General features: G+C 34.8%; 1 protein-coding gene across 1 annotated transcript in view; it reads right to left on the reverse strand.

Annotated features, from left to right (window-relative positions):
• Positions 1 to 15,962, reverse strand: part of LOC110032291 (DNA ligase 6) — a 56,932-nt gene that overhangs the window by 21,608 nt on the left and 19,362 nt on the right. The window contains exons 4-10 of the mRNA XM_020735868.1: positions 13,514 to 13,616; positions 13,336 to 13,432; positions 12,730 to 12,832; positions 10,217 to 10,345; positions 5,460 to 5,507; positions 2,670 to 2,767; positions 2,523 to 2,588 (exon numbers count right to left, since the gene is read on the reverse strand). Coding sequence (XP_020591527.1) covers positions 2,523 to 2,588; positions 2,670 to 2,767; positions 5,460 to 5,507; positions 10,217 to 10,345; positions 12,730 to 12,832; positions 13,336 to 13,432; positions 13,514 to 13,616 — 644 coding nt within the window. The remainder of the gene's footprint in view (positions 1 to 2,522; positions 2,589 to 2,669; positions 2,768 to 5,459; positions 5,508 to 10,216; positions 10,346 to 12,729; positions 12,833 to 13,335; positions 13,433 to 13,513; positions 13,617 to 15,962) is intronic.

Genomic DNA, 15,962 nt, shown 5'->3' on the forward strand with positions numbered 1-15,962 from the left:
AAAATAGTAGTTAATCAATGCATTCCACTATTCCAATTAAATGCACTAATTTAAGAATTGAGTAAAGTGTCAAAATAATCCTCAGACTATTTACAATTGGCCAATTTAGTCTTAAAACTATAAAAGTGTCGACTTATTCGACATACTATTTTAATAAGGGATAAAATAGTCCTCTGGTAGGGCTACTTCAACCCATGTTAGATTAAAATCCTCCTAAAAAGAGTCAAATGACTAGTTTAACATTTTTTCTGTTTAAGAATTTATATCCTAAACTTCTATATCCATTTAATTTATGGATAAGAATAGCTTAAATCAAGATAATATTTGCTTTGATTTTACGTAAATGGTGGCTGACCATATAGATTAGATGGAGAAATTATTAGGCAGTTTCTTTGATTTTGGGAGAGAATATTAGGCAGCATCTTTGATTCAATCACATAAATTTTTTCTTGAAGCTAATTTAGCTGGCCGACACCAATTTTAAAATCACAATTTTGCATTTCTATACTCCTCAATTTTATTCCAGATTTGTCTTAACATTAAACTTGTGATTCATTTTATGGAGTGCTAGATCATGACTACAGCTTTTGTTATTTTCTCTTAGATGCCATGAATTATAGAGTAATGATAAATTAAAAATAAAATATAACACTTGACTAATAAAGTTGATCTTAATTACATCAAAACTGTAATATTTTTAAACCCAAGCTAACCAGCTTGTCCATCTCGTTTGACTATCTCATCTAATGATCTTTTTATCAACAATACATAACCCAAATGTATGATGGCAAATCGCCTGATAAAGTCGATATATTTTAATTTATCATGATTGATCTTTTAATAATGAATCTAAAGTTGATGTGCTATCCCAAACAGTGAATTGTACCTGCATAAAACGATCAATACAAAGAGAATTCATATTTTCTCCTCGATTGAATTAGCTTCATGTTTGCTTTGAATATATCAAAACCTTCCCCAACATCATATCAAGCCTCTTGGGCATATAATTGAACTCCTTTGGAACTAATCCTGTGATCCACTCTATTACTCACTCCATGATCCTCTTGGAGTTTATCCATGTCCTATTAGACTATTGCACAAACTAAGGAATCATTTGTGGACACATCAATAGACAACATTCTCTTTGCGATCATCGCTCTTTGTCCATTGACTCTTAATTTTCTTCATGATATGTTTGTGTCACAAATTTGTAGCAAGCTCTTCCAAAGTGGTCAGCATAATATTTGTCAAGTAAGCTGTCTATTTGGACATATAATTTGTGAAATTGAAGCAAGGTTATTCTAATTCCTTCATACTTCTCTTAATTCTACCCTCCGTTTATAGGTGTTCATTTCCATACAACTTTCTAGCTCATACAACTCATAATAAGATCTTATGAGTTGGAACTGGTGCTTTAATACCTAATTGACAAAAGGATTACGGGTGTGTTGAACAGTTGTGGAATCAACAAGAAAATATTGGGATAAAGGTAAATGGATTCTATAGAAAAATAGTGAAAAGAACAGAGTCAACGAACTTGATTTTGGGAATTGCACTATTTTGAATTTTTGCAGCCTCAATATGCATGCTGGATAGAGAAGGAGAGGCTCAGGCAGGCCTCCAGAATCAAAAATAGGGGAGAGAGAGAGAGAGAGAGAGAGAAGGAAAATCATTCAATTGCTTCAAGTTTAATTGTGGCATCCTTAGGCCTCATGTTTATAGAAAAATAGGAATCCACTCATCCTAAGGCCTCATTTAGGAATCCTTGGACTAAATTTTCTGCATTCATTTAATTTATGAATAACCATAGATCAAATAAAGAGAATAGTCCCTTGGATCTCTTCTTAAAGAGTGGCCTGCCATATAGAAATATGTGGAGAATTTGGGTTAGAATATTTAGTTTCCTTAAACTTCCCTCCTGTCCTTATTTAGCTCTCTACAACCAATTTTGAAATCATTTTTTCGCAATCTACCCCCCTCAACTTTTCTTTGCAAATTTATCCTATCAAAATTAAACTTCATTTTTTTTAGAGCCTCCAGGATCAAATATAGTCATCCATTAAATACTTTTATTGAAGATTTCATAATAGATATAATGAGTTAATCAAATGCTGTTGCCCCAGATTACATAAGCTGAAAGTGTATACAATACACAACAACAACAATAACAACAACAAGCCTTTCTCCCACTCTACATGAATCCCATTTCTCCATTGTGTCCTATTGAGTGTCATATTTTCATTTAATTTTAATAGATTAAGATGATTTTTTATACAATATGCCCAAGTATATGCCCAAGTTTTTTTAGGTTAGTTTTTTTAGGTTTATCTCTGCCTTAGAAAAGTCGAATCTAAAACATTTACTCTCCTAACTGAATCATACAGCAAATAAAATATACTTCAAATTACAAAACTATCTTAATTATGAATATCAAGAGATGTGATTAGCAAAGAGAGTGAAATTATAAAAAGATATTCTGCGATGTGTTGCAAAAGGAACAGCATTTCCAAAAGAAAAATTACTTGAATTCACATGTAAAAGCTCTATTCTGGAACAACTTCAGTACTTGACTAACACCATTGGTGATTCTGTGACACAAACATGTAACAGAAGTGTCAACTCATAGAAAATACAGAGGAAAATAGCAGGCAAATGAACAATTAGCTTGCCTAGCAAGCATAGGCGGAATAGGTGCGCCTGGTTCCATTGTCAAAGCAGAAGCAGAAAACTCAATTCCTTTGCCCAAGAGAGAAGGAACAAGCAAATCCTATTGATGTACAATTAACAGATTAATCTCTGTGAAAAACAAAACGAAGAGTTGCATACATACCACTCAATTCTTATGTATTTACATATCTAACACCAAAACTTCATTTTTTACATACGTACCACCTTACCTATGCAGGAGAACATGCATTTCACTTTTAAAAAGTTAAAATGATGGTATTTTTTATGTGATGTGAAAGATTTAGGTGCTATAAATGTAAAAAGAAAAGTTTAGGTGTTAGAATGCAAATACATAGGAATTTGGTGGTCTGTATGTAAATGCCCAACACAAAAACGTGAGGTAAAATATGTCAAATAAGAGTTTAAGCATTATTCTGGAATGCAATGCAGAAAAATTCAAAGAAATTTGGTTATCATAGTACGGTGATCATAATTCTGAGCCTAAAATTTATTTGTACAACTATTTTCATCTGGTCTGATGCAAAAGGAAAAAGCTACTCTTCAAGAGTTTATACAAAAATGTCTAACGAGAAGAAAAAAAGGAAATTCAAAATATCATACAAATTACCCAAAACCAAAAACAGCAATAGCATAGCAAATGGATGGAGCATGCCAAAAATGGCACTTAGACACAATGAGGCAATGTAAAAATTAAAACATTTAGGGGTCGTTTGGGATCACGATTGTTTTTTAATTTTATTTTGTTTTGTTTAAGTTTGATTTGAAAAAAACATGTTTGGCTATTAGCATAAAATATAATTGTTTTTTAAAATATCCAAAACACTTAAAAGCTATTTTAACTATTTTCAGTACATGTTTTTATTTTTAGAAACAAAAAATAAAAAAAATAAAAACAGACATTTTTTTAGAAATGAAGGGAGAAAAAACAAAATTGATCTCAAACAAATCCTTAGTATTTTTGGATTTTATACTTTAAAGTGCATCTCCCAAAGCTTAGGGCTCTATAGGGACACAATCAAGAAACATTTGGCCAAAAAAACTGGGTATAAATATGCCTCTAATCTGGTTAGATCCCAAAATTTTGTCTTTTTTAGCTCTTATTTCCATCTTTGTTACAACTTTATAATCCTTACCCAATCATTGCCATTCAGTTTATCATATTCATTTGTGCATGGCATGGTGAACATAGATTATCATTCATTTCTCTTAGTTTATCCTCAATTTCACATATTTTAAAAAGCACAGTTATCCTGTTCTAGGCAAGCTGTTTCTACTATTCCAATGGTCTCTGGCCTTCTTTGTTACCAAAGTATCATCTCTTTTATATGTTGATATTTAAAGTCATGCCTCGTACTCCATTATGCAGTCCATAACAGGTCTCATAAATAAATGGACTTCTGTAGCTAAAAAAAAAAGACAAATTTACATTCTATTCTTGTGTTTTACATATCTCACGCCTAAACTTTCATTGTTACATGCATAGCACGTTGGTCTGTAGCCTTACTTGTTACGTAGGTGTCCTCTCTTTCCTATGTTTGATATTTGAAGTCGTGCCTCATACTCCATTATCAAGTCCATAACAAGTCTCATAAATAAAGGCAATTATGTAGATAATAAAAAGGGAAATTTTCAAATGCAACATGCAATTATTATGTATTTGCATATCTCACACCTAAACTTTCATATTTACATACGCAGCACTTTGATTCTTTAAAACTACCCAACCTATCGATGAAAAGGTGGATTTTACTTTTTAAGAAGTGGTAATAGTTCTATTTTTGATGTGATATTAAAAATTTGAGTGATGTGTATGTAAAAATGAAAGTTTAAGTGCAAGATTTGTAAATACTTAATTGTGTCCTATCTATGCAAACACTCTAAAAAACAAACATAAAAAAAATAGTACACAAAGAAGCCATCATCATTTTTGTATTGACGTAATGAAATCCTCATTTTCGATTCATTGCAACCATGCGCTACCCCTCGGGTTAAACCTATTATTTGCTAAACATTTTGAGCGATCTCTATTCATGTTGCCTTGAGTTTATCACTTCTTTTGCCTAACGAGTAAAATGCAAAATAGTATCCTTAGACCTGACTATTTACATTGGACCACTTTAATTCAGAGATTACAAAAATGTCAAATTACTCCCGTGTTGTTTTAATATGAGTTTAAATAGTCTTCAATGAGGAATATTCTGGCCTATATTAAAATAGTCTGGGGACTAAATTGATACTTTTATAAATTCTGGGATTAAAATGGCCACCCTGCAAAGAGTTTGGGGATCATTTGAAACTTTTCTCTTTTCCTAATTCTTTGACACAAAAGGTGTCTTACAAAATGCATGAATACACCAATACATGAAGGCATTGCTGTGGTAAGCAAAACATTATTCAACTTATGCTAAAATGTCCATTCATAAATAAATAAAAATTTCCAATTAATTACATAGAATATTCAATGATAGTTACTACAACAAACCAAAAAAGCATCAAAACAACATAAATAAAATACAGAAAAGAAGTTGAAGCTCCATGAAGTAGCTCGTATGTAGGAGTGTGCCTGTGTGAGTATTTTCAAAAACTTTTTCTGAAAACCAACTTACAAAAAAAATCACCAACATTTGAAGATCTCAAGAAACAAGAGAAGGCAACTTCAATTAAATGAAGAACTAATTCGTATTAAACACGCAATTTAGAACAGAATATGTCATAAAACTCAAGAAAATTTACACCCAGTCAAATCAGATAAGCGAAAAAAAAAAACAAACCAGATTTGGAGATATATTATAGGCTTCAGTAACAGCTGCAGAAATTCCCTGAAAAGATTAAAAATTATAAATGAATAAATAGAACAGCATATCTAGAAAACAAGGAACACAATCACAAAACTACACTGCTGAATGTTATTGATCAACTGAATAGACAACTATAACGCAAAGCTGGCCATTATAATAACATTTTATTGGCTCATCTAAACAACCTAAACAAGTCTTCCATGCATACAAAATTTACTGAGAAATCAGTAACAGCATTATACATGAAAATGAACAAAATTTACGAGCAGTTAGGAACGAGGCTTATTTTAATAAAAATAAAAAAAGGAAAGCGTCCAAATGGTTTCCTGGCTTTTTTTGGACTTCTATTTTAATCCCAAAGCCTATAAAAATGTCAATTTAGTTCCCAAACTCTTTTAATTAGGGTTAAAAGAGTATTCTCTAAAACTATTTCAACCCAAATTAAAAGAGTCCAAAGACTAATGTGACATTTTTATAGACTATGGGACAAAAATGACTTCATCAAAATAGTCGGGACTATTTTGACACTTCACTCGAAATAAAAATATGTAATTTGATGACTTAAATAAAATATTCAATTTTCAAAGCAAACAGATAAGAACAGATATGATTTTTCAAAAAAAATATGATAAAAATAATATATATTTTATTCTGCCGAAAGCAAATAAGCAATTACAACTCCGAATACATATAAAATAAGCACCTACAATTTGAGAGGTAGGCGACCTCTCCCAAATCCTACAATTCAAGAGGAAGACGACCTCTTCCAAATCCTACAATTCAAGAGGTACGAACCTCTCACAAACCCTAGCCCTAAGTCTCAAAGACAACAATCTCATGTATAATCTTAACCCTAAGCATGTTATCCCTATTTATACTAAACAATAATAAATAACAAATACTAAATTGTCTCAGGGACCGATGTAACAATACTCCCCTCCCAAGAACACAACTTATCCTCAAGATGGAAAAAAAGAAAATTGCTATTGCATCACGTCGTCTGGCTCCCGCTCATTAACTGGCTTAAGTCTAGTTCTCATCGTCAACACACATGACCTTCAACTTCTCAAAAGTCTGGGTACCTCGACTAAAATTTATCCTTCTTCAATTTATTCGTTAATGACCACACAATCGAATTAAAATTCTTCACCAACTTTCGATAGTATTTTGTATGTCCAATAAACCTTCTCAGCCCCTACAATTCTTAGGCAGTGGCCCCTCCAACCTATCTGTCACCTTCGATGGATCTGCTAGCACCGGGATCTTGCACAAACTAAGGTCACCGCGAAGCACAACTGCCTTATCTCCCTTCTTAAATTGCATGGTAAAAAATTTCCAAATCATCTTATTCTACCATATGGATTGCAAGCATTTCATACCCAATATCATGTCAGTGATCCCTAAATCCAAGGAAAGAAAATTTTCCATCACCTGAATGTCTGGCAATGTTAAAATTACTCCTTTAAAAACTCTCCTGCTCTTCTCCACCTGTCTCATCCCCAGAATGACTCTAAAAAATTCTGAATCCACCATCTCAAGCCCCCTAATTGCTTCATTATTTGAGAAGAGAAAGTTGTGGGTGACCCCACTATCTATCAACACAACTACGTCCTACTCTCTGATCCTCCCTTGAAGTTTCATAGTGTAGTTCGGTATTAATCCCACCACTGAATTCAACAAGAGTTCCGCCACATCCAAGCGAGGGTGTTCGTACTCCTCCTCCATAGCCTTCTCTGTTTCTGCATCCCATGCCTCCAGTCACACACTGTGAAAATCTGTAATGTTCGATCCTTGTAATGGTGTCCTGGAGAAAACTTTCCATCACACCAAAAACAAAACGAATTGACCTGCTTCTTCTAAATCTCTATATTTGTAATGTGTTTAAGTGTCGCCCACGGTCATAACCTCTTATTCCCGTCTTGTGGAGCCTCCCTCCGGACCTCCGTTGTTTCAACTTTTGGTATTATTGTGGTTGCAGCAGTTCAGTGCGGTGCTCCAACTGTGCTCCTATTAGACTGTTTCATTTCATTTTTATCTTTAGCCTACTATGCTAATTCTATAACTTCCTCCAATCCTTGCAGTCTCAATAGGCCAAGTGATGCTCAAATCTCTGGCTTCAACCCTTCCATGAAATTGTCTTCCAACACTTCTTCTGATATCCCTCTCAAACAGTCGGAAAACATCTCAAACTTCTCCATGACGAATCCTTCCTGGATCAATTCAAAAAATTGCTCGTGTAGATCCTCTTCTTGTGTGGTTTTGAAGGGCTCCAACAATCGATTTTTGAATTTTTCCCATGGTCGGATTGATTGATGTTGCTCTCTCCATTGTTATCATGCTAGAACTTTTCCTTCCAAACACAAAATTGACACAATCAATTTTCCTTCCTCCATCAGCCCATTAACAACAAGGTATCTTTCCACATGATAAACCCATGAATAGACACCCTCTCATTCAAAGATCGACATTTTCAGCTTCCTTATGCGTGGGTCTCCTCCCTAATTTCCTTGACTGAAGTTTATTCCACCCATAAAGAGAGGTTTGGGTTCCCTTCCTCGACCCACATTGATTTCCCTTCTTCCATAAGTTTGGCTCGCCCCATAATCAGCTTGCTCTTCCTCTTAGGCTCATGAATCTCCTTTCGCCCAAAACGCTGCGGTAACAAGGCACGAATGCTGTTGGATGCAACCCTCGGTCAGGGTCCATGGTTCTATATTCCGGGTCAAAATCCTTCGAATCAATCTTCTTCATCCTTGAATAGAAAGATGTCCCATTCCGCCTGTCAACGCTCATTCCAGCTGTCTAGATGTCACATTAATCCTTCTATGTGTTGTCGCTGAAGTCCGCTTCAAATTCCTTCACTCGATGCCAATACAGGAAGTAGCGGGTTTTTGAAACTCCACAATCTTCTTCATCATTTCTTCCAAGACGGTGAATATCTACTCCATGGAAGAGAAACACCTCAATTCAAACCTGATTTTGCTCACTTCTTCCACTAATTCCTTCTATAAACCATCTACTTTCTTGGTCATCATTACTCCATGTATGACTTCAGAACTCCTTTAAGCTGAAATCAACAGGTTTGGAAATTTTGGACGCGTATTCGGCTTGTGCGGAACTTTGGACGTCGCAATCCCTGAATTCTTGTACTCAGGTTGGCCCAAAACTATTAAATGCCGCACATAACTCTAGGAGTCGCAATTTGAATTCTTGTATGTTGGTTCAGCGTGGACAATCCTATTGCTGGCCTCTCACAATCAGGATTAAAGTTGGTCGCAGATCTCGATAGCGAGTTTTGGTCATGAGAAGCATGAAACTCCTTTACGCCGTGATCCCAATCACGAATTTTGATCAAGAGCGACACAGAACTTTTGTACGCTGCAATCCATCGACTTACCTGCGGCAGTTTCTTGACCGTATCGCATGTTTGTTCCCCACAATCCCATCATTGGCTTCCCAGCCATAAGAAAATTGCAATTAGAGCTGTGAAATTGGTCGAAGATCACGAATCCCTCGAAAATCGGATCAAACCATTCGAGCCAAGCTACAAGCCAAATTAAATGATCAAATTTATTTTGATCCTCCTCGGCTCAAATCGAGATTGGATCGGGATCGAAATAAATTCTTATGTACTTACATATATAACACCTAAATTTTTAGTTTTACATGCATATATAACGCATTGCCAGCTTCGTTGGTGAGGTCTTTTTGCTTGAGCGAAGTGGCAGGGGTGTGAATCTCCTCTAAAAAAATATTTTTTTTCTGGTGGGTTGGTCGGGCGGGCCAAGGCGGGTTAGATCCGGACCGATCTGGTTCATGAGCCAAAAATGGAATTCTAGCCGGCTTGAAAATTGGATCGAGCTACACTAGATCGGATTGAAATTTACTGGATCGATCCACGATCCGATTTTGATCCTTTTAAAAACATTTTGATCCGATTTTGAGCCAGCCCTGGATCGGCTCGAAATCGGATCGCTCACACCCCTAATTGCAATTGTATCTATGTCTTTACACGATCCCGATCCACTGCAATCTTGATGATGGCATCCCTGCTAGCTTCAAATTCAGACTGTATATAAATTCTTGCTTGACTAGGGCAAGCCAATTTTTCTTCATAGAACTGAATGCTCTGATGCTAATTTGATAGGAGCCGAGATAATTTTCCAGAGGAATTAGGGCATAAACAATATATGTTTTATTCTGTTAAAAGTAAATCAATGATTACAACTCCGAATACATAAAAGAAAAGCACCTATAATTTGAGAGGTAGGTGATCTCTCCCAAATCCTACAATTTGAGAGGTATGAAATTGCATTTGAGAGGTATGAAATTGCTCCCAAACCCTAATCCTAAGACTCAAAGACAACACTCTCATGCATAACCCTAATCCTAAGCATATTAATCCTATTTATACTAAAAAATAATAAATAATAAAAGACTAAATTGCCCTTAAGGACTGGCATAACACGGATTTCTAACATTAAAATAAATGTAGACATATAATATAGATGTACGTTAAAAAATGCGCCAACATTAAATGGGTATCATTAAATCTGTAAACAGCACATCCAAGCAGCAGAAAATTTTGAGCAGCGCTTAACACAAGACAATATCACCCATAAAACCAGTAAATGAAAGTTTTATTGACATAGAAAGACCAAAGATACATTCGAATTATTCAAGCAATATATAAACTTTTAAACATCGTTAAAAATGAGTGGATAATGTACTTGAAGTTGCGGTTTTAGGCTTTCACAGGATCCAATAGGTTGCATAGGTGAGTGGCAGTTCAAAACCACAGCCTGCGCTAATGCTGGTAAGATGGTTTTCATCATGGCTCCTATGCGCAAATTACGAACCTATAATAAAGCAGACAAAATTATGCCCAAACATGGGGAAAGGTTAAAGAAAAGGGAAATTTGCATACATATTCCACAATGCTTATGCATTTACATATCTAACAGCCAAAATTTGATATTTACACATAACATCTTAGTGTTATAAACCTATGCATGAAAAGGCCTATTTCACTTCTAAAAAAGTAATGGTGGTGGTAATTTGATGTGATGTTAAGGATTTGAGTGGTATGCATGCAAATATGAATGTTTAGGCATTAGATATGTAAAAACAAAAGAATTGTGTGGAATTTATGTAAATGTCCCCAAGGAAATAAGGTCAAAATCATGTCCTTATAATATGAGGACCTTTGAGACTCCTTATACAGTAATATATATTGAAAACACATGCAAAAAATCCCCACTATCCTATCTACCTGTTTGGAAAAAAAATGCTGTTTATAAACAAGTACCATTACTTCCTTGGTTCAAACAAGTGCCATTACTCCCTTCGTTCAAACAAGTACCATTACTCCCTTATCCTCAAAACACAATTGGGCAAGAAAAGGTTTTGTCAAGCCAATTATTTAAAATGCACGAGCTAAGTAATTATGTGATCTCGCTTCTTGCTCCAAATAAATTGGCCAAATTATGCAAAACTTGAATTAGAGAATACCAATTGAGATAATGTAACGAATCACCATCAACATTGACTGAATGACCATTAAACTAACACAAATAAGATGGCCAAATTTACTATGGGTGTCAATTCCGATTAACAGACTAGGTTCAGGTTCAGCTAGAATTTTCAAGACCAGGACTTTACATGTTTATTAAAGGGGTCCTTGACTCACCTATTACACGACCGATTCTAAATTAGACCCAAATAAGCTATTTAACATATTTATAAACAAGTATAAATGAAAAAAAATCATTCAAACAGGATGCGTAAATGCATGACAAAAATGTCTTATCCAATATTAAATGTGAACTAATAAAAATAAAGATAGATAAAAATTATTTTGGTTGGTGAACCAACCTGAACTCAACCTGATAATTAGTTGAGTAATAAATTTCAACCCAAATCTTACCTGAAGGTTAATCGAGTCAACACAAACCCAAATTTTTTGTATGGTGTCATTTAATGACATTCCTAAAATTTATCATCATCACAATAAGATATTAATAAGTATTCAACTTATAAAATTAAGAGTTTTGTAGAAATTAGTGCCATGGCTCATCTACTTTATAGTTGCATGCTCAACATAGATTCGTTTCTTGGCTTTAAGAAGATTCTTCCATTTCAACTGTTTTGTGAAAACATCTTAGGTTGGTCCCGACATTATTTCCCAAACATCTTCACACACGCCAGCTACTTGCTTGGAGCCATTGCTATAACTCCTAAATATGACAAATGATAGTATTACACATGAGCTTGGATTCTTCCTCTTCCATTTGGTAGTCTAGGAACCTTTATTCAAATCAAAACCTACACATCCAAATCTTAATTTCAAATGTTTGTGCGGTGATCATAGGCCTTAACTTTCTAATTATTAATTCCAAGTGGAATATCTTTAAATATTGAATTTTCACCATTTTCAATTTTCCTATAAAATAAAAAATACGTATTTTAAGATTTAATAGCTTGCATCCTACAAAAATTCCATATTAATCATATGGATTGGATAAATTCAAAAATACATTACATGCCACATCGACATTTTAAAACTAGACTCTAAAACACCCAGTATAAATTACTATTGTAAATTAATGCTATTAAAAAGATATTAATCAAAATAATACTTGAGCTTGAAGTATGTTTAAAACTTTAGCTATTCTAAGATATCCTATGCAAAATACGTCCTGCATTATTGGAATTAACATACTACTAATTACAATAACCATCATGTTTGATGTTCTGTTTAAGATTTTAGCCTCTAATCTTAATAATCCAAAAAATAAATACACAAAAGTAATTTCTACAAATACTGGAAATAATCTAAAAGTAGGCATAACACTTGTGTTCCTTTTTTAATCAAAAGCCTAAAAGTCAAAGGCCAAAGAAAAGAGACTTACCCAACCAAAAATTAAACAAAGCCAATTTCATCATGCATCACATTCTTCGGCAAGCAGACCTTCAAGAGCCAATGGAAAAAATGCAATAGCAGAACAAAAAAAAAGAAGAAGGAAGCTTTGCATAAATAGCAGTCAATTCTTACATTCAATTTTTACATATATGTCATTTTCCCTATGCATAACAAGGCGTATTTCACTTTTTTAAAGATAAAATGGTGGTAATTTTTTATGTGATATAAATTTAAAAATTAAATTTTAGGTGTTAGACACGTAAATACATAAGAATAAAGTGGCATGTATGCAAATGCCCAAAAAACGAAGCATCATCTTACAAGAGTTCGGACAAGAAACTTCATCTCCATTTCTCTGCAAGACCTCATCAATTTCACGACAATTTGTTTCCTTCTAGCAGCACTGCCGCTACCTGTTTCCACACTAACAGAAAAAAAAAAAAGCATAAATATGTTATGTAAAGAAATTTTCTATAGAAATATATAAAATGAATAGAGCTAGGAAAGCGAAGAAAGCAAGAATTGTTATAGTTGACATAAGGAAGAAACAAAATAAATTAACAGTTGAACTCGCCAACAAATAAAAATGAAGTTAAATGAAATTGCTATGAGTTTAGTACGTCACAAGACAAAAATGAACCCCAAAAAAAAAAAAAGAAAATCCAGCATATAAATCGATAAAATATGTCATGATAAGATCTTTAGTACGTCACAAGACAAAAATGAACCCCAAAAAAAAAAAAAGAAAATCCAGCATATAAATCGATAAAATATGTCATGATAAGATCTCAACATTGATGTGAAAAATGAAAATCCTACCATAAATTTCCTAGGAAACTGCCAATTACACATGATATCAATTTCACCGACCATATTAGTTAAGTCTAAATGGCAGTTATGGTAATGAGTGTGTTCTCCGGGCTTTACCTTATCTTCCTTAGCATTAGAAACAAGGTACATATTGAAAGAGGACGAGGCAGAGCAAGTAACTTTTGGGTTTGCCGGCATTCTTGCGCAACATCACCTTCAAAGAGAACAAAATAATCAAAATATGACATGAGAGATTATAATGATAACCAATAGAAAAAATCATGATACACATTACCAAGATCACCAGAAGAGTTGTACATTTCTTTAATTCTGGATTTGCTGGTTCCACACGCCTCTTCCAATGCAGAAATAACCAGACCACCGCCAATATTCAATTCCTAGCTTCAAAGGGAAAATCATTTTTACAAACTAATGTTGCAGGCAAACTCTTGTTGAGGAAATTGAAGCGAGATGAAAGTTATTAAAATTTGAAAAACAAAATAATAGAAAATACAAAAATCACTCTGATATTACAATCTCTAATAAAATAGAAACTCAAAGTAGGCAAGATCTCAAGAAGGCCAAAAATATTTGAACAGAAAAAAATTGATATATTAAAAGGGAAGTTTCACAACATATGACTTAATTATGTCTTAAGCATAATTTATTAACCACATAGTAATAGCTGATTGTTTTTCCAGTTTACACCTCCTTTGCTTTAATACATTAAAAGGTAGCTTAATTATGTCTTAAGTATAATTCAACAACAACATGGTAATAGGTGTTTGTTTTTCCAGCTAACGCACCCGCTCACCCACACCGGTCTATGCTTAATTAATATCAAACAAAATCGTAAATTGTACACCCTCTTTAGATAAATGGGATATGCCACACATTACATCTTTGCACATCAATTCATTAAATGCATTGTTGAAATGATGAAAAATAAAAATGACATTGTTTCAAACAAATTGCACTTAACTTTCTTTCCTTCATACTTTTATTTGAAACTTAAAGGGGCTCCTACCTATGAATATTTTTGTTAAAAAAAAAGATAGAAATAGATCCCAAACATTTTATTTATAATAAGTTTGGCAGTAGTATAGACCCATGAACTCCACACAGCCCGGAAAATTACTACCCTCATATATGCAATATAAAGGATCGTACTGCTTGAGCTAGAGAGACAAATGACTTCAATCTCCATTGCAATCGTCGTTTTCTCTTTCACACCCAACGACGAAGGACTTCGGCATCTGCTTCTTCGATTTCGTCGTCTCCTCCTTCGTGCCATCCAGCTTCTGTGATTTTTTTTTACGCGGATTCCCTCGTCAAGCTGCAGTTTCTTGTCTGTCTTCTGTGCATTTCATCTGCAGTTCCTGTCTTCTACGCAGCTTTGCCCCGACCTCTTTGGCTAGTCTTTTTTTGCGCTCTGCCCGACTTGCAGGGCTTCTCTTTGCTGAGATTGAGCTTCCTTCTTCTTCAGTTGAACCTGGCAAAACCTCCTTTGCCCACGTAGGTAATCCTCAAGGGGAGACGGCGGTTGTCTTCCATTCAAGTTATAAGGAGCATCGTGATAGTACGGGTGACTTTTCCTTTATTAAGAATGCAAGCAGGAAAAGTGGGAAAGCGGCACTCTTTTTCTCTGCGTCAGAAATTTCAACGCTGACTGAAAAGTTATCAGGAAAAGTTTTGATGACCTCAAATTGGCAGAAAAGTGGAAAGTGGAGCTCATGGATGGGAGACATGTATTGATTCAGTTAATCGTGCCTGAGGACTACACTCGGATTTTACTACACTCGGATTTTCTCTTTTCTCCAAAAAATATCTTAACATCGCTGGTAAACAAATGAAGCTAATCAAGTAGTCTCCTGATTTTAACCTCAATCATGAACCTCCTACTGTACCAGTATGATTTAGCCTACCTGGTCTCAAACTACATTTTTTTTCATCATCAGGTTCTTTACTTTATTGGTGCCATATTTGGGGACCCTATGAAGCTAGAGCTACCCACTTTCAACCTTACCAGACCTTTTGTGGCCAGAATACTTGTGGAAAGAGATATTACTTTGCCTGAGGTTACTGAAGTCTGGTTGGGTACAACGCATAATGGATATTGGCAACAAATCGTCATGGGGAGCATAGACCTTCTTATTGTTCTCATTGTAAGATGTTTGGGCATACCCTTGATCAATGTCATAAGCTTCATCCTAATTTGAAATCTAAAGATCAAGTGAATAATGATGGATCTAAGGATATATTTGTTCCACTTGGAGAGAAAGCTACCACAGGACAGAATTTGTTGTTTGATTCTATTGCCCCTGTGGACCCTCCCCCTGAAAATACTGTTTCTGAGATCGATGAGAAGCTGGATGGCTCTGCTGAGCAACCTACACTTTCAAACCCTATTGAAAATAATAATGAAGTAATGATGAAGGACCCCTACCAACACGGACTGATAATCAGGAGAACCTTGCAGCTCCCCACCTTCAGGAAGTATCAGGGATAGAGGCGACAACCCTTACCTCACATACACTTGTTGGCACAACCGTTGGCAATCTTTCTACTGCAGCGCTACCATCTCATCCGAATGAGCAACAATCTTCGGATGAAGAACGATAGATCTACACTTCTAGGAGGAAGAAGAAGAATGGTGATCTACTTGAGCTAAGGAATCTAATGGATGATACTCCGGTTACTTCGGGCAATGATACACAACTCACCAATCTATTAGTTGGTTTCTT

Source organism: Phalaenopsis equestris, unplaced genomic scaffold, assembly GCF_001263595.1.
Source record: "Phalaenopsis equestris unplaced genomic scaffold, ASM126359v1 Scaffold000909, whole genome shotgun sequence".
Lineage (NCBI taxonomy): Eukaryota > Viridiplantae > Streptophyta > Magnoliopsida > Asparagales > Orchidaceae > Phalaenopsis > Phalaenopsis equestris.